Source organism: Centruroides vittatus, unplaced genomic scaffold, assembly GCF_030686945.1.
Source record: "Centruroides vittatus isolate TY-2023 unplaced genomic scaffold, ASM3068694v2 contig_1506, whole genome shotgun sequence".
NCBI classification, from domain to species: domain Eukaryota; kingdom Metazoa; phylum Arthropoda; class Arachnida; order Scorpiones; family Buthidae; genus Centruroides; species Centruroides vittatus.
The window spans coordinates 820,229-846,991 of NW_027120931.1; the positions used below are offsets into that span (position 1 = coordinate 820,229).

At 30.3% G+C, this 26,763-nt stretch overlaps 2 protein-coding genes across 2 annotated transcripts in view; both read right to left on the reverse strand.

Moving 5' to 3' along the window:
• LOC136968679 (YTH domain-containing family protein 1-like) overlaps positions 1-26,763 on the reverse strand; it is a 107,792-nt gene that overhangs the window by 62,798 nt on the left and 18,231 nt on the right. The window contains exon 3 of the mRNA XM_067262684.1: positions 1,492-1,559. Coding sequence (XP_067118785.1) covers positions 1,492-1,559 — 68 coding nt within the window. The remainder of the gene's footprint in view (positions 1-1,491; positions 1,560-26,763) is intronic.
• Positions 4,095-4,799, reverse strand: LOC136968693 (CTTNBP2 N-terminal-like protein). The gene is made up of 2 exons (XM_067262701.1): positions 4,434-4,799; positions 4,095-4,370 (listed from the first exon to the last, which is right to left on the reverse strand). Exons 1-2 carry the CDS (start codon positions 4,737-4,739, stop codon positions 4,095-4,097), a joined length of 582 nt encoding a protein of 193 aa, XP_067118802.1. The 5' UTR covers positions 4,740-4,799.

Here is a 26,763-nt window from a genome sequence, read left to right on the forward strand (position 1 = left end):
AATCACTAATCTGAACAACTCCAGTCCCCAATTGATTCCGATTTTCGACTCTCTACTGTATAGCAATTTAAACTACAGTATTAATTGCTATATATACAGTAGAGCGTCGATAAGTGGAACCAATTGGGGACTGGGGTCCTTCCAGTTAATGATTTGTTCCAGTTTCCGACTTTGTACAAAAAAATACATTAACCTGTCCAATGTTCAAATTTTTCTCCGTTGCGTGTGTCTTTGTGTTGAATTTTCGTCGATTTTAAGCCTAACGAAAATTTTTTATAATAATCATCGAGGCTATCGTATCGTTAAAAATTATTTCTGCATTTTGTACAAACAAAATAAATATATTAAAGAATATAAAAAACATGAAAATTATACTTTAGAAGTAAATTTAGTATCAAAAACATTCTATTCAGCACGACACAGTCCGACTGAAAATCGTTCCACTTTCCGGCCATTCCACTTACCGACGCTCTACTGTATATATAAAATCATTTTTTACAGCAAACACGAGTTATAAGAATGCAGTTTACATTAAAAAAAGGATAAAAACATTGCCATGTGAATGAAGAGACTAGTTAGCCTTCCTTGTCATATAGGAACTATTTCACATAAAATAATAAATTACTATTATATAAACTATTACTAAATTAATAAACAATTTTATTTTTCAATTCTATCATGTTGCTAACAAGAAAAGTTACATACACCAATACTTTAAGATTTTTCTAAATATCCAAATTTTGCTCAAAACAATATTTTTGAAAAATAAATCACTATTTCTTTTTCTTTATTAAAGCCTGAATTTTATACTTTTTAATGTTAAAATGAAAGTTAGACATCAAACAGTTCACAAAAAATTCGAAATTAAGTTTTTAAATTTATGTAAATGCAATTATGTACACTTGCTTCTCTGCTTTCTTGGAGACAAAAAAAAATCCATCTCATAATACAAAATATTTTCATGCTTTCAATTCATCATTATGAGTACAAAAAGTTTAACAATGGTTGGTTTTGTATTCCCGACGATTGGCTGAGAGGTCCAAATATAAAATTACTCGAGTTAATAATCTTCATTTTATTTTTCTCCAAGAAAGAAGAGATCCATGTATGCTAAGATCAACGGAAATAACTCCTTAATGTAATTACAGTTTTCACCACCTTAAATGACTAATTTTTCAATGTTTATTTTAAAAATTTTTTAAAATACTTTCGAACTTAAAAAACAAATACCACATATTTTTTAATCTAAAGATAAAATGATATCTGTAATGTAATTGAAGTTTTTAAAATACAAAAAAAAAAAATCAACCTTCCTGTAAAAATTCAATAATTTAAATTTTAAAAAATCTTTATGAATTACAAATGTACAATATAATAATTTTTCGTGAATCTCGAGCATATAAACAATAATTATAGTCAAATTTAACAAATAAATCGCAACATATATTTTCTATTATAAATATAATTCATAAATTTTTAAGATTATCTTACAGGATGGGGTTGGTTTCTCCAAGAATCAAATTCATCATCCTTCACCATATCCTTTGGACCATTTGATACTAAAATATAAAAAAATTACATATTTTTAGTTAAATTAAATTAACTTAATAATAATAATAATAATAACTACATAAAATTGTCTCTGTTAAAGTAATACAAACTATTGGAAACTTGCTATCATATGAATCATAGTCAACTATTCATTTACCTCATGAACATATATCATATTAATTGAGTCACTCTTTTGCTAAATCAACTCCACAAAACAAAAAGTAGAGGAATTGATAAAAATAATATACATTCTTTTTTCTATATTTAAATAAACATCGTAGAATGTATTATTACAAGTATAGCTTTTATCTAACAACATTTAAAGTAATAATGATTATTCCAAACATATACTATTTTCCATTTTTTTGCATAACTAAGGGAGTTAATTGACCCGGCCTGTAAACGGCTCCATTATTAATTTAATTCAATACATAGAAAAATGACTTATTTCACAAATATAATCAAATTTTTTTTTAAATTGAGAAATTATGCAAATGAAAATCATTTGTGTAATTCTTAAGCATTAGCCTCTGTAAATCATATCAATTACATATCAAATAAATGCCTACTTCATAAATAGGCTATATCTAAAATTTCTCTGGAGATGTCACCCAAGAAAAACCAACTTTATATATTATAAATATATTTTAAATTGAAATATAGTAATAATAATTCATCATTTAGTACAAAGTAACAATTGGAAAAACTATTGTGTACTCTAAATCAGATATTATTACAGTGGAACCTTGCTTAACGAGCACCTCACACAACAAGTAAAACAAATTGTAAAAATTTGCCTCACTTAACAAGTGATGTTTCGCATAACGAGCAATGAGGAGAGGGGAAGTCCCGAATTGTGCGCATGCAGCATGCTCCATCAGTCTGTGTTTAGTGCTCATTCCGCTAGCATCTTAGTGTTGCTTGTGATCATATATTTTGCAAACTTGTGTTCACATACATTACTTATAAACATCAACAACCATAGCCCGTAATATAATAAACACGCCAAATGATATGCCAAATTCTTGGGCCATTAAATTTAATGACCGATTCCAAATTAAATTTTAGAAATGTCTGAATTAAAAATTAACTATTTATAATTATTAAATTTAATATAAGACGGCAACATAACTGCCTACCTCTAGTCAAATTAATTAGTTTCTAATATTTTATTATAGTCTTTACATAACCGAAGAATTTGGCATATTGTTTGGAGCGTTTATCAAACATATTAGTTGTGATTGTTTTTTTTTTTTTGTTTCTGCAAATCAACTCATTTCATGTTGTTCATTCCATGCTAGAAGAAATAATGATGATTCACAAGCTCCTTAACAATGTATATTGTATAATTTTTTTTGAATAAACATTATACATAAAACATTTGAGTATTTTTTTGGTGTGGAACGCATTATCGTATTTTACATTAATTTCTATGGGAAAAGTTGTTTCGCTTAACGAGTGTTTTGCATTACAAGTAAGACTCTGGAACGAATTATGCTCGTTAAGCGAGGTTCCACTGTATTAAAAATTACAAAATCATCTATATTCAGTTATCTCTTGCCAAAAAGCAGACTACATTTTAACATCTTAGAAATTAAAATTATCTTAACTAACTAAAAATAATGAGAAAATTGCTTATTCATTTTTAGGAGGCCAATTATTTATTAGAATTAAAATTTTTTGAAATGTCTAAAAATTCTAAATTAAAAATTAATTTATTATAATTATTAAAATTATCACGTTGTCTAACTGCTTACCTCTAGACAAATTAATTCGTATCTAATTATTAACTCAGCCTTATTATAGCTCATAATATGGCAGATTGCTGGTTTTTTGAAACTTTAACATTCATTTTCAAATCCGAATAAATACAAAAATTGAATATAACATCAGAATAAAGAATAATTACCTCTTCTTTCAAATGTTGTATTCTATTCTGTTCAGTTTGGATGTAAAGTCAAGATGTTAAAATTCCAAAAATTCTTTAATCTTAGTAAATAATGATTTCATAAAAGTGCATAAGTCAATTTTTTTCTCATTTTTCTTATATAAGATAAAATGGAATCAAACGTCTCAAATATATTTATCTAATTTGTACAGACTATCTAAATTATGGACTTCTTCAAGTAAGATAATTATTAAAGGATAAATGAAATTAAATTTAAATACACGTTTAATAATATGATAATTTTACAAGATTTACTTAGAAGAGATTGGTTTTGCACTTTTCTTATAAGAATCTTTAGTAGTTCAGTAAATAGAAAAAATTGAGCAAATTCAAAACAAACCTTTAAAAATTAAAACTATTTGTACTTTTTCATTCTATTTAAAAAATGATTGAAGACAATATAATATAAACAGAAATGCTCTCTCTCTCTCTCAAATAAATCTTTTAAAATTATATCATCATTGAGTATTTATTTATTTATTTTATCAAATCTTTTGCTCAGAGAAGAAAACTTTAACTTTAAAAATATTCATATTTGAAAGTATTATTTAATACGTATATAAACCTTATATAACAATTAAATAATAGGAAAAAATTAACTATCAAACCACAAAATTGATTGATTAATTTTTCTTATAACATTACAAGTATGTAAAAATTCATTTTTTTGCTTGTTTTTTGCTAAGCATTTTAAATCAAATATGAACATAAAAAAACTACACATACTTATGAAATGAAAATTATAAGTAATATCATCTCCTTTAGCTGTATCTTGTGCATGTTTACATTTTTCATCTAATTCAACAACAAGTTTGTCAAATCTTTCTTCTCCACTCCTCAACTGTTCCTGTAATTTTTCCTGTGCTTTCTGCTGTTGAAGAATAAAATTTTCTAATTGATGTAACTGCATATTATATAATGTTTCTACTGTTACCTCATCTAGTATTGCATCAAAAGCAGCAACTACATCTCTACAAAGAGCTGCCCGAGGATTAGTACTTGCATTTGTTCTCTTGCAAGGATAAAGCGGTTGTTTTATCTGTTCATCCTTAAGAACCGCTATTACTATTTCTCGTGCTTGCAATTCACCTTCTAATACACTCAACAAACGTAGAAGAGCATTCTCATTGACTTCTGTTTTTGGATGGTGCTGCAACGTATTGCTTGAATTATTGTCTACAGGTTCAAATGAACATGTATTTGATGAAGGTGACTTAGACGGAATTGTACGAGATGCCATTATTCTCTTTCACAAATAATTCAATATCAGGAAGATAAATGAATTGATGTTTGATATTTCAAAATCTCGTGAGCAAAAAAAAAAAAAAAAAAAATTTTCAGTTTGATTTCAACCAACGTTGACTTCATCCTCTTCGTTGGATGCCGAGCCCGTCTTATGAAACCAAAATTTATTTTATTTACAGTTAAGCAAATAAGAATGAAAATTAAAGCTCATGAAATTAATTTAATAATTGATAAGCAAATTTCAAAATAATATTGTGTTCACTGCATGTATGAAGTTGTTAAATATAAGATATATTTCAGATGTTAAATTTTTACAAAAAAATTATTAACGTTGCAAACAGTGAAGGATTTTGAATCATTATCTTAACAATAGAAAAGTTAATTTGAAAATATTAATATAAATTAATTTTTAAGTTAAAAAATTTTTTCTTATCTAGCTTAAAATATCCTAAACTGTGTTCAGTACATTTGGAAAAATAATTTCTTCATAATACAATCAAATCATAACTAAAAATCAATAGCCTGGAAGTAAGACATTTAATATTTATAATAGTTCTCAAATAATCTTTGAACTTTATCGTCAGATACAATTAAGTACTAAATAGAAAGATCTTGGTAATATGGAAACAGATTAAGGAAGAAAATGTTTTATTATACGAATATCAAAAATTCATAAAAATGGCATTACAATAGAAAAATAAATAAACAAACAACAATACATACAACAAAAATAAATGTCATTATGCACTTTTACAATACTAATAAAAATAAAATTTCAAAATATAAACAATAATTTATTAATTATTATGCCTTTTTGTCCTTTCTAACTCTATTTAAAATTTATTTTGTATACTAGTACTTTCTATATATTATATATTAATAAGTCCTGTTAATATATAGAAAGTACTAGTATACAAAATAAATTTTAAATAGAATAATTTATTAACTTGAATATAGTAAATTATTTACTTATTTATTGCTTAAATATGAAGTCAAACTAATGTTATCTCCAGTGGTTTTATTTTTAACAGAAGCTTGCAAAGAACTATATATGCATGATTAATGTAATTATAAATGAAGAGAATTGTTTCTTCCAACTTTGAAATTACAAAAAAACCTATTTCATTGACAGGATCAAGATTAATTTTTTTTTAGTTTTTCCAATGTTTTAATTTTATCTGGTAAAGAAAGGAAAACAACTACTACTACTACTACTGAGCATATTACTTAAAAATTATACATAAATTATACAACAACATTCTGATATGCAAATAAGAGATTTAAATATTTCCAAAATACTGTTATGGAATAGCAATAATTCAATATAACCAACTTCTCGCACTATCCCTGGAAAGGATAAATCAACACACTAAAAACCTTTATTATATCCCAGTACGAATAGCTTTAGATAAAAACTAACATTTTCGACCAAAACTTGGTCTTCGTCAGGCTATTGAACAGTATAAAATTCTAAACTGGAATTCGAACAAAATTTAAATAATTTGGAATTTAAAATAATTTTAAACATGTTGTTTGAATTCCAGTTTCGAATTTTATACTGTTCGAGAGCCTGACGAAGACCAAGTTTTGGTCGAAAACGTTAATTTTTATCTAAAGCTATTCGTACTGGGATATAACAAAGGGTTTTAGTATGTTAATTCAATATAATTTTAAATTATATTTATTTGTTAAACAAAGTAGCAGCTTTATCAAACAAAAATAAACCTGTGAGAATACAAAAGAATATTTTAAAAATAGTCAGCAAATAGAAGAATTTTTTACATTTAAAAAAAAGGATATAAGTTATTTTTGTTTGTGTTTTACTTAGAATAGAAACAAGTTTAATTTTAATTGTTCCATATGATGATAAACTCAAAAATTATATTTCTGTAAAAACAACATTATAATGCATTTTCTTTTGTGATATTTATAAATACAGGTTGAGTATCCCTACCCGAAATGCTCAGAACAAACAATGCAATATAGATAACTCTTGATATATACAGTTTTGATCAGTGCAGATTTCAGTTGATGTGGATCTGTTCTGAGGGAAGTTTAATGTTTCCATCTTGGCAAAGATTAGAACTGATTCCATATCACTATTTCTGCTCATTGTTACTTAGTAGGAAAAAGTAACTTTAATTTACCTAGTGCAGTGCTCTTATTTGGATAATTTTATCTTTATTTTCACATATTGTGTAATTTCTGTTCTAAGTCTGCCATTTTTACAGGAAATGTTCAATTATACTGTACTTTATCTAAAATCTTTAATTAATAATTCTTCAATAAACATTTTTAAACATGATTTCTTCATTTTCCAAGTTTTTACTCCACCTAAATGAATATGAATGGAAAAGTTATGATCTCAGATGGATTCTTAATAATCTAATTTATCAATTAATTTATTTCCCATTAACTGTTAACTTCAACACGTGCAGTTTTGACGTGAAGTATACTTGTGAAATCAATCGCATATATCAAGGGTTACTTGTATGTAATATAATAGAATTAAAGAGAATTATCACTCAAATCTTTTTTATACTCTGTTGAGCTGTTTATATGGTCGATATATTAAATCAGGGGTCACCAAAATGGTCGATATAGACCCGGGGGGGGGGGGTCCAATGGAAAAATTGGAACTAAAAATCACAAATATGACTTTACATATTATGTTTTTGAATATTGTTTCAATGAATTTAATAGTACAGCATTTTGCAGATTTAGAAAATATTGATATCTCAGAATGGATTATGGCGCCATTTTACGCTCAAATCTAAAGCCGGAATCAACTTGCAAGATGAACATATTGAATTATTAACTGACCTTGAAGCAAAAACACTTTTAAAAAATTTTAATTTGAGCAATTTCTTAACAAATATAAATAAAACACAAAAATACGCAAAACTTTGTGATATGGTAAATCCTTTTTAGTTGGCATTTCCAAGTTTGTATATGGTTGAAGCTGGTTTCAGCCATGATAATTCCATCTTAACCAAACAGAGAAATAAGTTGAATGTGGAACTTCCAGGCAATTTAAGACTAAAACTTACAAATTTTGAACCAAATATTGCTAATCTTGCTAAGGATCGTCAAAGCTCACCCGTCTCACTGATTGTCCAGTTACAAAAATTATCATCATCATATATACAATAAATGTAAAAAATGTAAAATTAAAAGAAATGTATTAAAATAGTAAGAGCTTTTTCTTTTACTTGTAACACAAACTTTTTGGTGGGGGTCGATGTGAGGTTTCAAAAAGTTGTAAAGGGTCAACGATCAGAAAAGTTTGGCGACCCCTGTATTAGATCAACAGAAAATAAGATGTCACAGACACTTCACACTAAGAACATTTGATAGTTACTAAATCATAACAATGCACCATAGTTACATTATCAATATTACATCTTTCAAAATACACTAACTCAGTTCTATGCCAAACTGTTCCTTGCTGAAAAAATGAATAACCTATGACAATTATTTCTCAAATTTCAGAATCAGCTCTCTCCCTAATTTTATATAACAATAAACTTGTAGAAAACAAAACAGATACATAATGCTTTTATGTATCTATACAAAAATCTAACAACATTTTTCCTGTGATATCTTTTAGTGTACTCGCATAGGTTTTGACCTATATAAAGAGGCAACCTCAAGTGAAGAACAGGACCTAATATAATCTAAACCTGAATATGTGAAAAATTCCTGAGACTCAATTCAGATTCAAACTCGGACTCCATATTCAACAGATAATACCTTTGCTACCTTAGTAAAACTATCGTTAAATTTTTATCTAAAATTTTATCCCATAAAATGTTGCCAGATTGACCAGAATTTTCAAACAGCTTGAATTTATTATAGTATTCAACAACAAAAACCAAACATTCAGAATATCATAAAGCTAATTTAATAAATGATTAAACAATATAATTTCTCTAAAGATAAAAGGTTAGATACCATCTTGTGCTAAGCCAGTTTTTCTCAAACTTTCCTAATAGTGGAACCCAACATGATTTTTTTCTTTCAGTACTTATATCAATATAGTTATTGCATACTTACAGTAATACACAAGTTTTATGGCACTGCTAAGCACTATTTTACAGTATCCTGGTTAAAAACAACTGTGCTAATCATTACTTATTTACAAAGAAAAATTTTCTAATTTTATATAGCAAACAAATAAAAACAGTTTTTTTTTTAATGGAAACCAAAACAATTGAGGTACAAGAAAAAATATCATTGCAATGAGCCAATGCCAATAAAGCCAAGATTACATCTGCAATGGTAATTATTTCATTAGTTTATTGAAGTACTTTTCTCACTTAAGTGAATGTTATATAGTGTTGTGATATACATTTAATATAATTGCTATAAATAATTATAAAAAAAAAAATCACGCAATCATTCAGACAAAAATTATTTGGTTAACAAAGAATACAATCAACCATCATAAAAAAAATGTATTACAAATTGCATTTTCTTTCTTTCAGAAGTATACTTCAACAAATTGCAAACTTGCAGAACAAAATAAGTACCTCATAAGAAAAGCATCCAATCCATACAATGAATGTATTGACTTGTTGTAACCATCACATAAATCTATTAATGAAAGAAGGATGGATTTACTTTGTTGTTATTATTGAACATAAAAATAACAAACCATCACCCTCCGCCAATAGCTAGTCATATTATTTAATCTGGTCCTATCTTGGTGTGTTTTTTTATCATCTTTTTTTGATGAGATTTTGGTTTTTAATGTGAAAGTGTTTGCGAATTATTTTATTACATTTACAACAAAAACCACACAATTTGATATTGAACAATATGGACTGAAAAATTAATTTCAAAAACTACATAACAATTGGTTTCATCTTTGTTCTAGATAATGTTTTCATAAAGAAATTATTGCAACAACAAATTTTTATATTTGATTTTTGCATTAATTTTCTACATACAGCCTTTATATTTTTCTTTATTCTAACAATATACTTGAAACAAACAAACAAAATATTGAAAGAACTTATTATAAATATACTCTCACATGAAAAATTCAAAAGTCCAACAAACTTTTTTTTATATCCTATAATTCCATTTTGGAAACTTAAAATTTCGGTGTTTTGCAATTCCCACAATTTTGCTTTTATAAAAGATTACCCTTGTAAAAACTATCATTATGTTAATTGCTAAACAAAACAATAACCAAATTATTCTATCATTTAAAAATAGTTTAAATCCTTTTTATAATAATACCATAATGCACTGAGGGAGAAAAACAACAAACTAAGAGTTCTCTCATCTTTTTATCCATCAGTTATGCTAAAAATATGAATTTGCTTAACACATTAATGGCTTTACGAGGCACATGTGACTCGTAGACATGTCTAGTTAGGACGACAGACATAATTGCTTGTTTTCCCTTAGGGTGGTGCATATATTTTCATAACTGATAATCCTACAGGCATCAGACTTGATATATCGATATTATTTTATTAGATGCGATAAAATATATTAATTTAATAGCACAAGGCACTGCAGCCCTAGTTTAGTTAAAGGTTATTTTTGGACGGTACGAGTCACATATGTCTTGTGCCGGCAATCTGGGGTTTTAGTACAAACCCGGTATTCTTATTGTTCCTGCAATCTTGAAAGTTCTTTCTTCACACAAGTCTTAATGAATCAGCTAATATTTCTTACATTTGTGCTATTACTACATATATTTTTTAAGGTAAGTTATTTTGTTTAAAATAGGACTTGGACTAACTTTATTTCTCATCAAATAATTGAATTTTTTTATAACAGGTATCATCTTATACAAATAGAATGTCTAGCTGTCGAAACATTTTGTCGGATAATTTAATTAAACAGTATATGGATGACTAACAATGATGAATCCAGAATATCTGACGATGAATTAGATGATCCAAACTATATACCATTTTTGGATGAATCAGAATCGTTTTCTGGATCAGAAACCAAAGGTCTAGGGCCTCCCTGATGCTTCTGATGATAACTCAGGTGCTAGCGATGATGAGAATGACAGTAATTATTCTAATATTCATCAGTCTACTACTACTGTTTGGCACCCAATTGGCTCGATACTTCATAACATCCCACAGTTTCAAGGAAATCAAGAATTGAACCTTTTTAACACTACTCTGGATGATCCACACGAAATTTGTCAAATATTTGTCAGTGATGATATCTTAGGTATGATGATTAATGAGACCAATAGATACACTGATAAATTTAGCAAACAAAATTTTGAAATCAAAATTGCATGTCAAAAAGTGGTTTCCTAGAACCAATGAAGAGATGTCAAAGTTCTTGGCCATCATGACTTGCATGGGTCTTTCTCCCTTGTCTAATATCAGAATTTATTGGTCCAAAGACCCTTTATATGAGAACTGCCTCTCAAAATCAGTAATGCCTCAAGATCAATTCAAAATTTCACTGATATTTTGGCATTTTGCTGATGATGATGATCTTGACTACGGTGACCATCTGTACAAAGTTAGAGAAATTCTCATCAAATTATCTGACAAATTCAAGGATGCTATTACTCCAGGATCACAGATTGTCATTGATGAAACAATGATTCCTTGATGAGGTCGACTTCTGTTTCGACAGTACATTCCTGGAAAATCACACAAGTATGGCATCAAAGTCTACAAGTTGTGCACACCAGATGGTACACTTATTCCAGCCAGATTTACACAGGGAAACAGATGTCAAATTTTAGAGTTTTACACAGCCATGCTGTCTGTATGCAACTGTGCAGTGGTCTTTGCAATGCAGGTAGATCTCTTTACACTGACAATTTTTACACAAGCGTAGATTTAGCTTATGAGTTAATGGCAAAAAATACAAGACTGTGTGGGACCCTTAGAAAAAACAGGCAAGGTGTTCCAAAAGACTTGGTACGAAAACAACCGAAAAAAGGGGAAGTTTGTGGTTTAGAAAATAATCAAGGAATCCAAATAATAAAATGGGTTGACAAAAGACATGTTGTCATGCTCTCAACTGTAGAAACACATACTGAAGCACTCATTGAAACTGGGAAAAAAATCAAAAATATCCCAAGAGCCTGTGATGAAACCACTGGTAATTATGCCACAAAAAAGGAGTAGATCTGTCAGATCAAATGGCATCCTACTACAACCCACTCAGAAGAGTAACAAGTGGTACAGAAAGCTAATGGTAGCTTATTTACTTGGCATTTCTATGGTCAATGGTTACTGTATCCATTCCCAGTACCATAGTCCAGGACAAAAACATTGTCAATAATGAAGTTCCATGAAGTAGTGGCCAAAAAAATACAGTATTTTTAAAGTTAAATAAGATTAAACTAACGAAAACCAAAACCAAAGTGATGAGAGAGATACGTGCTTGTATATCGATAACGTAATACACGTAACTGAGGAGCGAACGAAAGAACAAAGTTAAATTAATTTAAGTCGGAAAGTGCATTTTAATTGATAAAATGCGAGTATTGTACTAACCTTTATAATATTGGTATTAAATCTATCTTATAAAAATCATGACGACGCTTGTAAATTGAGTTATCCGATAAGAATAAAATACAATACCAATATAGCTCTATTGTTGAAAAAATTCCCTTATTTTTGCTCACCTCGAGTTTTGCTTAGTAGAAATGGCTAAAAAGTGTGCAAAATACATATGGAAATACGGTATTACAACTTCACCTGTCTAAAAGACCACTTTTTGAAGGAACTGTGGGTGGTTGCCATAGACTGTAATTATAATAGACCAGTGTTTCTCAAACTTTTTGGACCGCGACCCCCCTTCTGCACTTAAAAATTTCAAAGGACCCCCGAAGAATAAGTATGTGTCGAAAAACATCCCGGAGGGAGGGGGTTAGGCTCGTATTTATATATTTATATTATTTTTATTATTTATATGTGCAATTTATTTAAGTAAAAATTATTTTATATATTTTTTATTTCTATTATTTCTAAACATGAATCTATAGTAAATTTATAAAATATTTGAAAAAAAAATTGATTTGGCATCAATTTTTCAGCGACCCCCAAATATTTTTCACGACCCCCTTAGGGGTCGCGACCCCCACTTTGAGAATCACTGCACTAATGAATTGAAGTCACACAAGTCACCTGTGCCTCATACAGCCCCATACTGAAATATACTAAGAGTCACTCATGACTCATAACGCCCAGCAGCGGCCTAAAAGTTTATCTACTGGTGGCCGTTAACATGTTAAATATAAATTTTCAGTCAATAAAAGCTTTGATACGGCCATCCTAAATGATTTTTTTTTCTGATCATGTTATTTTGTCTTTTATGCTCATCAGGTTCTAAATTCAACAGAACTTCTCCCACATAAATGCATACATTTAAGATTGCATAAATGGACAGATACAATTCTAAGTCAAAATAGAATAATCACTAAAATAATAAACTTACTGTTTTTGTTCACTAAACGAAGACTAAGATGGAAAAAAATTTACTGGGTCAAGTGCAATTTTCATTCCCACAGGCCATGCTTTAATTATTTCCATTATGTTTAGTTGCTCTGAAGGAACACAGACTATTTTCAATGTATAGCATGTATTCCAAAAAATGCCACTCACAACCTGGAAAAACTGCATATTTGCAACACATGGTGCTTAATGTGTTAACAAACTAAAAAAATATTTATGGGTTTGAATACAAAATAAATAAAATAGGCATAACACAGGCTAAACAAATCAAAGTTGAAGAAAAAAACTACCTAAAAACAGATATAAAAAGAATGCAACAGGAAACTTTATTAAAACTTGAAAGACCAAAAAAAAAATATCTTAAATGCCCATAACAGATCATTTTGACATTTATATAAAATGCATTTGTGAAGTATGTACGCAAAAAATTATTTTTAAGCAACTGTTACCTTACTTTTAGGTTTGTTAATAACAATTACTTTATTTCTAGTTAAAAATGACTTAAATTTTATTTAAATGGTAGGTCTTGTGAACAGAACATAGTCACTTTCATATAATCAAATAGTTCAACTTCTAAAAAACAAACAAAAATGGTAACTAAAGATGAGGAAAAGTTAAATCTTTTTTTTTCCTGATTATTTATGCATACAATCCTTGTAAATCAGCCCCCCCAGTGGGTAAGTGAATAAAATTGCTAAACTGTGATTTGCAGCATACAACCATTAATGAATTTGGACATTATCAACAGACTGGCAGTATGGAGTTTTCCATGTTTTCTTCACATATCTAAAAAAAGCAATGTCTTATGAAGTTCAATACATTTAAAACTGGAGAAAAAAAAAATTATAATATATTATATCTATAATTTACTGAAACAGAATATATCCAGAGATAGAGGACAAAATGGAACAACTGTGTGTATAAATATACAAACAACTCATAACCAATTTTAACTGATTTAGCCATTACACAGCTACATTAATAGTTTATTATTAATGTAGGCCAAAAGTAGCCTGATAATTTCAGCAAGTTTGTTTGGCATGAAACAGTTGTTTATATAAGAGGGTAAATTGTTTCTTAGGTGCAAACATTTTCGACGCCCCTTCTGGGCTCTTCATCAGGCATTCCAAATCCGTTGCTAGCTGTTCTTTACATTTTAAAGCTTCTTTAGAATGTATTCTATTCCGTATTCTTAATGCCTATGCTTGCACCTAAGAAACAATTTACCCCGGTTATTTGGTTCAAGTAAGAAGGTTCTCTATATATACAACCCGGTGTATTCAATAGTTGAATTATATGAGATTAAATTATATGATTTTTCCAATATTTTTCAGAAACTTATTTTTTAAATACCTTATATCTATTTTTACTAAAAGGAGAATACAAAATTATACACATTTTTATTGTCAAGAACATCAAACATCAATGTTATTTTTAAAACAAAATTATTGATCAGACAAAGATAAACATTACATTGAATTAATTATCAAATTTATAAACAAAAAAGAACTGCCAGAGTATTGAATCCATATTAAATGCTTGTAAATACTAGAAACACTTCATAAATTAATATTTTGGATGTACTATAGATTACCCCCTATGAAATTTCAGGACTTTGATTATATATTGGAACTCGGGACCGAGACGAGTTCAACGATACCCTACTTTTAAACTGGAGACGAAAAATAAAAAAGTTATCATACTTTTTCACTTCCCATGCTTTTTTAATGCTCTTATGAAGACGGCACCATAGTTGCTAGTACTGCCATCTTGCGGTAAAGTCTGCAAACCGTGACGTCGGACTACAGTCATCTCCCGGAGGGTTAAACACGCGATACGAGAGCGGAGAGAGCAACGCGACTTCCGATCATCGCGCGATCGCCATTTCGGTTAATGTTACTTATGGCAGCGAACATGGCGGCCCGACTGACCTCTCGTATGGGCGCCACCACACACCGCCATGTGCTAAACTAGTGATCGATTCACGATAGTTCTTGAACAAAGTAAAAAAAGGGGGGGAAACGTCTACTAAAGGCAATTTTAACGGCAAGCGACGTGACTCCCGATCGCAATAGCGAGGCCGACTTAGCAGAGAGTGATGCGACTCCCTATCATAACGCGATCGCCGAAAAAAGTATGGTAACTTTTTTATTTTTCGTCTCCGGTCCAAAAGTAGGGTATCGTTGAACTCATCTCGGTCCCCTCAGTTCAGATATATACTTAAAGTCCCGAAATTCCATAGGGGGTAATCTATAGTATCCCCAATATTTTATACAAAAAAAAAAATAAATAAATAAATAAATATTCACATTTATTGTTATTTCATATAGTTATTTTTACATTATTACATCTTTATTATTCAAAATTAATATTTTGCATTAGTTCATTTATTTAAACATATTTAGTGTTTTATTCTTCTAATCTTTTGTTCTATTTTATTTAGATTTTATGTTCCAAAATCTGATAATAGCTTTGCAACTAGTTTAAAATGTTACTCTGTAATAAAACTTTTAACTGGCTTGTAAAGTGTGAATTATTTATTGTTAGCTATCAGTTGAAGATTACAATTTACAATAACAATTGTTTTCTTTTGGATATTGCCCTCATTCAGATAATGTCATCTGACAAAAATACTTCTTAGATCAAACTCAACTGTAGATATGAATAGAAGATGAGTCAGTATATAATTTAAACACTACAATATACTTTACCAATACAGTTCATTCACACATTTCTAAGATATATTTATGCTTTTTTTAATTCTAAAAAAACTTAGAATTATTCTGATATTTACCGTAAGTTGTTTTAGTCATTCAAGTTTACTTACATATTGAGTACATTAAAATGATTAATAATTACTGTAAGTTTGCAATAAAAATTTCATATACGCACATTTTTATTGAAGAAATGGACAGATACAATTCTAAGTCAAAATAGAATAATCACTAAAATAATAAACTTACTGTTTTTGTTCACTAGACAAAGACTAAGTTGAAAAAAAATTAAATTTCTATTAGCGTCCTATCATTTTAAAAAAATTTACCGGAACAAGTGCAATTTTCATTCCCACAGGCTATGCTTTTAACTATTTCCTTTTTTATAAAGTTTTAAAAATAAAATTAAACCAAACAGAAAGGAAAATATAACGTAAACACTTAATATAAATCCATGAAAACAAGAACTAGCTACTGTCTATCGGCATTAAACAGTTTTTATTATAGTGCAAGAACTTTCGGCATTTTATCGATGTCATCTTCAGACAAAGAACATAACTTTGGAACATTATGATAAATTTTAAAAAATGGAAAATTAAATATTTGCAAATGGAATACAATTTTCAAAAGCAACATTAAATATTCAAAACGGAATTAAACTTAGAAAAGTTAAATTTAAACTAACACAGGCACGAGAACAGATTGTGCATAGAGATAATTAGTATAAAACAACAATAAGATTACATACAATGATAATATAAATATTTACACGCTGTTAGCGAATTTAGAATTACAGGAAACAGGTAATACCATGGCGACACAAATATTAATTAAACACCCAAACTTTTTAAAAGTGATACCTAAATTCTTAGATCGTCCAATGTAGATTTATTACAGGGTTCCAATCTTTCAATAAATGATGCCTCCCAAATAAACGTAACCTTTTTGTCAATGTTAATATAAATGTAGTAAATCATAAAAACACTAAAACAAATTAATGTACTAAATCATGTATGGCTAGTCAATAAGCAGATGAATACATAGTGAGGTTGTTAACTGAATTCAACCGCTTAACCCTCTGTTAGCCACATCATTGTATCAATAAGGTTTCTTATATGAAAAACCTGATGTACCAAGTTAAGTACATTTTATAAATTTTTTTTTTCCAAAGACACAAACTTTGAATAACTCATTAATTTGGGATTAATGCTGTTTCAAAGATGTTTATATTAAATCTCACTACTCCAAGACTGGTTTGTGTGATTAGTATTTTATTTGTTAAAAATAGGATTATATTATTTGATAATGCAAGGGACAAGGGTTTGATGCACAAAGAAAACAAAATTAAGACAAACACAACACTGAGAACAAGATTGTGACAAATGACTAGTATTTTTCTTTCCTAGCTAGCACTATTAGCTACAGTCCTCCTGTAAAAAATTAACAGTAGCCAAAGTTAAAATGATTAAAGCAAAAGCATAAGGTATACTGTATATCAGGCCTGGCCAACCCAAACTGTTTTGCGGGCCACTTTGATCACGCGTAAAATTACGGTGGGCCACAATTTAGGCAAACATGCTTTTAAAAAAGTAAAACAAATACAAAATGAATAAGACTTTATTGTTATACCAAGAATTCGTACTCGCACTTGTGCATTATAACAATGACACATGCAAATTTTCATTTATTTAATTGTTTTGGTATACACATAACGGGAAACAAAAGTTTTAATAGATATATAATATTGCTTAGCAGGCCACACAATTTAACGTGATGGGCCACATGCAACCCGCGGGTTGACCAGGCCTGCTGTATATGGACATTACTGCACTAAAGTAGGATTATTATACTGGTTTAGTAGGCTTAGACCCCTCACAGCCCATTTTTAAAACAATATTTCATCTCATATTTATGTATTTCAAGTATAATTTCTACTTTTTATCAATTTTAAAAAAATAACTTTTAAAAGTTTAACGTTCATTGAAATTTACTCTAGACGGAGAGAATTTTTATTTTGATCCTGATATTGCAGTAAAAAAATTGAATAAAACGTTTAATATTTATTAATTGCTTTTTCAGAGTTTGCATCATTATTATTTCAAGTTTCCAAATACTTTTGAATTTCCATAATCTATCTTCAGGAACATTAACCTAATAGTAAATATTTAAGCAGTATACAGTAAAAATTACACTTTCAGATGAATATGAAGATATCAGTCCATTCAGTCATCATTCTGAAAAATTATAAAAACAGGCAATTTAAACTGTAGACACAGAAGATGGTGTGTTTGGCCTGATATCTTCATGTTAAATTGAAAAAGTGTAATTTTTGACATCACTATTAACTGTGTGTCCCTAAAGATGGAATTTGAAAACCTACAAGCAATTCACAAACATCTTTTCATTTCATCAATTCTTTGAACAAGCAGACAAATGTTTTCAGCCTTATTAATAGACCTTCATAAGGTCTACAAGTAAATTATAATGTTTCTATGACAAATGTTTGAATGTTCCAAAATGACTAAAGTAACTCAAAAGCTGGAACAGTACACAATCCAGCAAAAACAAACCATTCATACTTACTATTGTGCTAGAGTAAGTATGAATGGTTTATTTTTGCAGTACAGTTCCAAAATGAATTGATTTTAAAAATTTTCAAAGTAATTCCAAAACTTATCACATCATACGATATGATACGAATAAAGCAAAAGACAGAAATAAAAATACAAACAGTACAGAGAAACATACAAACCATATAACTAGATAAATAAACAGATGTCTACTATATTAAGCTGTACATATGGCATATTTAAACAAGTGGCGTAAACAAAGCCTCCACTCCCTTTCATTACATAAAGCCCTTTCTTCTTTTCTTATTCACTAGACTGCCATAAGGGGCAATGCACAAAGATTTCCAAGCATAAGACAAGGAATCATCATCCTTGTAGTTAAAGACAGTCATCACATTTTCTGCTTTAAATATCTCCAGAAATACCTGTAAATTCATTGTGAAAAAACATTCATACATTTTTAACATCTGTCACAGAAACATTCTAATTTAGTTGAAGACCTGCCTGTTAATAAGGCCAATAGCATTTTTCTGTTCATTATATGTTTATGGAATGAAAAGGTGTTTGAGTTGCTGACATACATTACCAATTTTGTTTTATCCTTAACCTAAAGCACTTGGAATTTTGGAATAATATGTGAAGTGACTCTGAAAAAGTGTTTAATGGTAGTTTAATAGTGGAATCAATCAATAATGTTTATTTTAACACAGAAATGTCTGTTTATTATTCTCAAATATTCATTTTTCTATTAGTTCTTTTTTTTCAAAGTCTTGCATCACATTTAATTCTTGTTTTAGATTCAATAATTCACAATTACCGTACATCTTGGCAGATAAGACAAGGTATAAATTTTCGTCGAAGTTTTATAGTTTTAGCATATATCTGTCCTATAAGACGACCCCCAAACTATCAATGGCCTATGAATTTAGTTTAAATTGGCAATCATCATCTGAATAATAATACTGTATAGCATATACAGAATTATGTCCTATTCATAATTTTTCAAATGAACAAATTTTATTTTTTTGCATCTGGCAGCACTGCCTTGCAAATGTTGCAAACATTCACTGATTCGGGCATTCGTGTAATGACCTTGACTATTCACAAAAACATCGTATGGGCTATTTATTTTGTGAACATACTCCAGTATGTCTACAAAATTAGCACACTAATAATTGTTTAGTTGCTGATTCATAGGTGAATTGACAACTAAATTGTTAGTTCACTATATCTAATTGAATAATTGACAAATGGCAAATTATTTTTACAGTTTAATCAAAAACCATCTAATAACTGTTGGAAAACCTGATGAAAAACTCGAAAGGAGTTAGAAAATATCTGTTCTTTGTTTATTTGTATATTTCACACCAGTTATTGGGTTCCGTGTATGTTATTAATTTTATCCCGGTGTGGTATGTTATTTAAACAAAAACATTTGACATTCCATGTCTTTAATATAAAAAATATAAATACAGGTAGGCCTCCTACAACGCGTTTTCGCTCCAACGCGGTTGGAAAAATGCAGAAATTTTCTTACAACGCGGTTTTGGGTATTTAGAAACGAATTATCTTTCACATAATAGAAAAATCGCGACAGATCACATAAGTGCAGTGGAACTTGATGGAACAAGCTCAGATCTTGAAATAAGGCCAGTCGAACATTCTCGAACAACTATAATAAGTGACGACGAGGACTGAATTTGAGCATAAAATTATGTTTCTTTTTGATTTTGATTTGAAATCATAATCTTTTTAGTTTTTATATGATGTTGAATTTTATTTAAGCTTTTTATGTACATAAATTTAAAAAATGATGAAAATGTCACACCATAAAAGGCAGTTTTTCTCTTTTTAGAACCGAATCCCAGTTTTTGTATTAAGTTGGTGTCTCCTATAACGCGATTTCCCACAACGTGGTATTTTCAAGGAACGTATCTACCGCGTTGTAGGAGGCCTACCTGTATACATAAAAGTAACAAATAAATGGCAGTTGACTGTTTGACCTGGAGGCAAAAATTCACAAAATTATTACATCTACCAATTTTTTTTTTTTTAAATCAAATTTACCATCCATGACATCCAAAATAAGGTATCACGTATTTGTCAATGAATATGGCTTGTTCAAATTGTTCATACACTCAAAGGACTGATTACAGAACAAAGTTTACTATAGTTTAATATTTTGTTTTATTTTACTGTTTAATTTGTACTATTTTTATGTTACTTTTATTTCATGTTATTTTTATTTTTTATTTTTTTAATTATTTTACTTTTCTTTTATTTATTTATTTATTATTTTTTTTATTTATTTTTATTTTATTTTTTATTTGTTTTTTATTTTATTTTTTTAAAGTACTATCATTTTCAACAAAATGTGTCAAAAATTTTATTTTGTCTCATACTCTGGGATGGTAATCATCAGTGAACTGTCACAAGCAAAACATTTTTACCAGTATTAAACTAAACAAAACTTCCGAATGTTTTTAGCCTTCACCAAAGCCTGCTTTAGGTGCTGAACTAAACTGGCTTCTTACTTGGACTGTTAGAACGATGCTGTTTGATTTTAAACATTGTATATATCACATTTCACCCTTCTGCCTGACTCCAAATTCCTCGAACAGGTATCTCCACGCATGTGCAATAGTCTCACTGTCTTTAAAATTTGATTCTCCACCCTGATCAATTTATCCAAGTTCGAACAGACAACCCTCCTTGAAGTTCTAAAGACCTTCCTTAAACATAAAACCTTGAGCCTCGGTAAAAGTGATTCGCAGCCCTTGGGGAGGTGTATCTGATGAATCAACATAGAAATACATCGTTCTTCTGGCACTCCAAAAAGGATTTGAGTTTAGCCCTAGCCCTCGTTAGGGCTAAACTATCTTTTTATAAACTTTAGCCAGCATAGCTTGCATTCACTCTGAGGTTGTTTTGCATTTGCCAAAACGCATAAACCGACCCCTCACTTAGACCAATTCTTGATAAAGCTAGGTCCCCAACAAGGCTACTCGAGAAGGCTATTCACAACATCATCTCTAACTGTTTGAAAGATTACATGTTTTCTATCAACAAGTCAACTGATTTGGTTGATATTTTACAGCAAATTGAGGTAGGTAGTGATCCCCACATCATGGTTTTTGATTTTGTATCGCTTTTCCCTTCGATTCGGCTGCAACCATGCTTCTGCACACTTAGAGACCTTCTTCTTAGCGAGAAGGGAGCACATCAGCATTGTAAAATTTTTGGAGCTTGCACACCTCATGTGCTACACCTCGGTTTTTCAGTTTAATAACACCACTTACTTACAAAAACAGGGCATACCCATGGGCAGCCCCCTATCAGGGGACCTTTGCAAGTTGGTAGTGCGACAGTTAGAAGACAAGGTATTACCCAAGTTTTTACCAAGCATTGTTGTTTACAAAAGATATGTTGATGACCTGTTTATCCTTTGGAAGACTAAACCAAATGTCAAAGAGTTTTTATCATGCACAAATAACAATGCATATGGTCTTACCCTTAAACTGGATCAATTTAGTAACTAACACTCATTTCTTAGATGTCTACATGCATCTCATTGGGGGCAAAATAGAAATGAGCATTTATTACAAACCGGGCCACGTTCCACTATTTATCCCTGCACTCTCATCTGACCCCTTTTTGTATAAAATTGCAGCCTTCCAGGCCCTAAGCAGACGAGCCTTAACCCATCACACCAACAGGCATGACACCCTGTACAGCTTCAATGTATAGAAAATATAGCTGTTGAACACGGCTACAAAAGAGGCATGGTTTGCAGTTTGGCCTGTGCCTACGCCAACCAACGTCCTCCACATAGCATTTCTAACTCCCGGTCTATGTCTAACAGAAGCCAGCAGCCAATTATAGGTTATAGGCACACAGTCGTCCAGTTCAATCAACATTTGAACTCCTTATACAAGGAGATTGCAAACCAAAATGGCATGGTGATCGCATACAGGAGATCCAACACAAATTTACAAGCTGCCACACAACACAACAGATAAAATAGATCTTAGCAGAGCCCCAGAGGTTTACTCCATTCCCCTCAGGAATGATAAACCTGGTTCCAAAGGAACCTAATTTATATTGGCTCAACCATACGTTCAACTCAAAAAAGGATATGTGAATATCAATCAGACCTTACAAACAACAGGCACGCCACCGCCTTGTCAGCGTACACCACCAACCCGGAAGTTCAGGTGGACTTCTATAACATCAGATTAATTAGACAGGCCTTTCAAATAGATCATATTCATCACCTAGAGGCCTTGGAGATTTATAAAGCCAACTTAAGAGGCAACTGTATTAACTTTAAACATGGTGAGACTATCACGCATGCATGGAGATACCTGTTCGAGGAATTCAAACAGTCAGGCAGAAGGGTGAAATGTGATATACACAATGCAGTTAAAATCGAACAGCATCATTCTAATGGTCCAAGTAGGAAGCTAGTTTAGTTCAGCACCTGAAGCAGGCCTTGGTGAAGGCTGAAAACGTTTGCAAGTTTTGTTTAGTTCAATACTGGTAAAAAGCAACTTGAACACAAACTATATGGTGTATTTTCTCGGACACATGGCAAATTTCATCACTAAGTTTTCCTCAGTTGACTGAGGAAAACTTAGTGATGAAATTTGCCATGTGTCCGAGAAAATACACCATATAGTTTGTGTTCAAGTTGCAGAATAAGCACCGGCACGGTTTCATAAACACTACACTGGTAAAAAGGTTTTGCTTGTGACAGTTCATTTCTCACTCTAGTATTTCTGATTAGAAGACTTATTTTAGTAATCATCATCTTATTCTTTGCAGTACAATCTTTATCAAGGCAAAAAATTATATCTTGAAATATAAAATATTGCCAAGAAAACATAAAATTCATTGGTTCATAATGTCAGAGTTATTACATGCAGCAGTGTAAGCAACTGTTTCTTCTGTTAGAAATTTCATTAAAGTGGGTGACATAAAAATAATAATAATAATCTACAAGATATGTCTCACTTCCAAAGCAGAGAGATGACAGTGCATAAGACCAAATATCACATATTGTTTTAGATAACTTTCCTGTTTTCTATTTTCTTCTTGTCCTTCACTTCTTACATGTCTCTAATTTGAAATTTTTCTATGTCCTCAGATACTTCTTGTTCCTACTGATCATTAAGTAAACTTAGCAGTGCTGACAACTGCCTTGAACTGATCAGAATTGGGTCAATCAGAATCATCATCACCTAAATATTCTTCTGTACAGTCATCAGAAGTTATATAAATGTCAATTTTATTTCCAACTATTTTACCTTCATCCATATTATCCAACAATTCAAGTTGCAAAAGGTTTTTTTCTCAGTAATTTATAAATCAAATCGTGGATATTTATCCACTAAAAGTCATGAAATTGCACTTATCAGTATAAATAATTTTCAGAATGTATTTCTGAAAAAAGAAATTTCACACAAAACACAAAGAGGAAGACAAAAAGAAATTTTATCTAAACTTTATATATTTAAGTGTGTGTTAATAGCAGAGTAGTAAACTCATCAAATCAAGTGACAGAAAGGATGAGTAAAAACTATAAGAAGAAAATGAAATAGATAAAAACGCAGCAATACAGCAGCATAAAACCACAAGCCACTCTTCAATCATGTGCTGGGATAACATTACACCACCACCATGAATCAATGAGGCCTGCAAATTTGACCCTAAATACATTCTGCAGCCTAAACACATGTATGAAAAGATCATCCCTGATGTAGAACAAGCAATAGAAGGGCTAAGCAAACTCAGATGGAAAACAGCATTCAAAATAAAGACTGAATATGCAAGAGCAACCCACAGCCTATTATGGAAAATTATAAGAGAAAGCAAAAAATGGATGCATGAACATCATATAGTGCTTACAAGAGCCTACAAGTTGAAAAACATGGTATTAATGAAAAGAGCTACATATGAGCTTCTATTAAGATACATAAAGGAAACACAATGCAGAACTGCACACCCAAGGGCTCTAGAGCAATTACAAGCAAGAGTCAAACGTTTTTCTAATACAACCCTGGCAAAAGAACTCGGAATAAAGAAGGTAGTAGTTCCCTCCCCATCAGTTCCGAGACTGTTCAGATTTGCAAAGACACACAACCAGAAAGAAGCATAAGGCCAGTAGTTGATAAATGCTGCTCATCTACGATAATACTAGAATGGATGCTCAAAGGTTTTAACACGCACATGCCTCCACATGATTACAGATTAAACAGCCACTAGAATTGCTCCAGAAAATGAAAAATTTGAAATTAAAAAAAAAAGTTATACAACAGTACTAGACTTCAAAGCTTTATACCCCACAATTAAACTAGAGCCATGTTTCTGCCATCTAAGAGACATCTTATTGAACAAAATCAGAAATGCAACAAAGCTAAGAAAGCAGATACTGGAACTGGTACATCTAGTGACATATTTGTCTGTCTTCAATGTTAATGATTTAACAGACTCAACATATAGGAGTGGAAATTGGGAAATCCTGTATCCGGGGCACTATGTGAGATAGTGCTAAGGACTTTAAAGAATTCCATCTTAAAGAAATACGAAGCTCATATGCTATTATATGCATGATATGTCGACGACGTCTTGATTATATGGAAAGAAAAACTAGACACACAACAATTTCTCACATAAACAATAACAAGTACAGCCTAGAGCTTGAGCTAGAACAACAGAATGAGCAAAAGATACATTTCCTAGATTTATCAATAGAAGTAGAAAAAGGAGAAATCAACACTAAAGTTTACAGAAAGCAGACTTATAATCCACTGATAATACCATGGACCTCCCACGACCCAGCAAGTTATAAATTGGCAGCCTTCATGGCACTTATAAAAAGAGCATACACACATTGAGGCAAAGGGCAGGACAGAAATAAAGAATTAGAACACAGCAAAGAGCAGCATGGCAGGTCGGAGTCAATCAGAGTAAAGTAAAAGCCTTAATCAATAAAACAAGAAAAGGCAACAATGAAGGCAATGAATGGGGAAGAATAGAACACAGTAATGGAATACATGGCACCCTTAAGCAACATTTACAAAGAAATAGGAGCAGCTACTAACAAAATAATAGTCTTTAAAAGGAATCCAACAGTATACCAGATGCTATGTAAGGACAAAGAACCTATAAGACCAGAGCCTTATTCCTGGTATTCCTTATAGGTATTCTGTAAATTCCAGGGAATTTACAGAATACCCGTAATACCCGAGGCAAAAAGAACTGTACTATCAATACATTGGAGCAATGAGGAGGTCATTAAAAGAAAGAATAAAAGAACACAAAAGGAACGTACAGAATGAGCAACCAGTCACTGCTTTAGATACATATGCTATAGCAGACCCAACAGAGGTTTCAGTGAAATGGGAAAAAGCAGAAATAATACGAAAGGTTCAGGACAGGAAACATCTTAAATATGCAGAAGCATGGCAAATATACAAGAGCAATATAGCAGGACAGGCTATAAACTTTAGAAAATCCTATAAAGTCTCCACAGCATGGAGAGAAGGTACATTATGAATTTTTCAGTGAAAGAAAAAAGAATGGACAGATAAAATATAAGCATTAGTCAGTACCCGTTATATCATCGCCTGTTTATTCATCTATCTAGTTACTTATTATTAATTTTTATTTTTACTATTACTGTATGTGTATATTTATACATTATCAGTGTATAGATTTTATTTATTAATTCTTGGACATGTACAAATTTTGAAGTTAAAAACATTCCAAAATTGGTTTCGTTCGCCATAAAGCAAAAAATTGTTCGACCCTAATGAGGCCGATTAATTTGACCAAAAATGTCTGATATTTTAATAAAGAGACTGTATGTTAAAGGTTTGGAAAGTTTAGTTACTTCATTTTTATTTGACTCATTTCAAATTATCTTCTAATATGCAAAGTATTCTATCCTTAACATAGAAAATTAAAAAATATTTCAGCAAGATTTCATTGCAAAAATAATTTCATTATTTATTCTTGACACTATTAAACATCTGAAAAGATTACATTCCAATAAATGATAAGCAAAACAACAGTATTTTCCAGAATTCATCATTATATTAAGCACTTTCAACATTTCCAGATGACTGGAATTAACTGTTCTGTTTTATACTGAAATTCTTTATAATTCTTTGCATATTTTCAGTTAATTTCATAATCATATTTAAATTAAATAAATGCCAACAGTTATCAGAATTTTATAATATATACTGAATAAAAAAAAACAGGTAAAATAAATG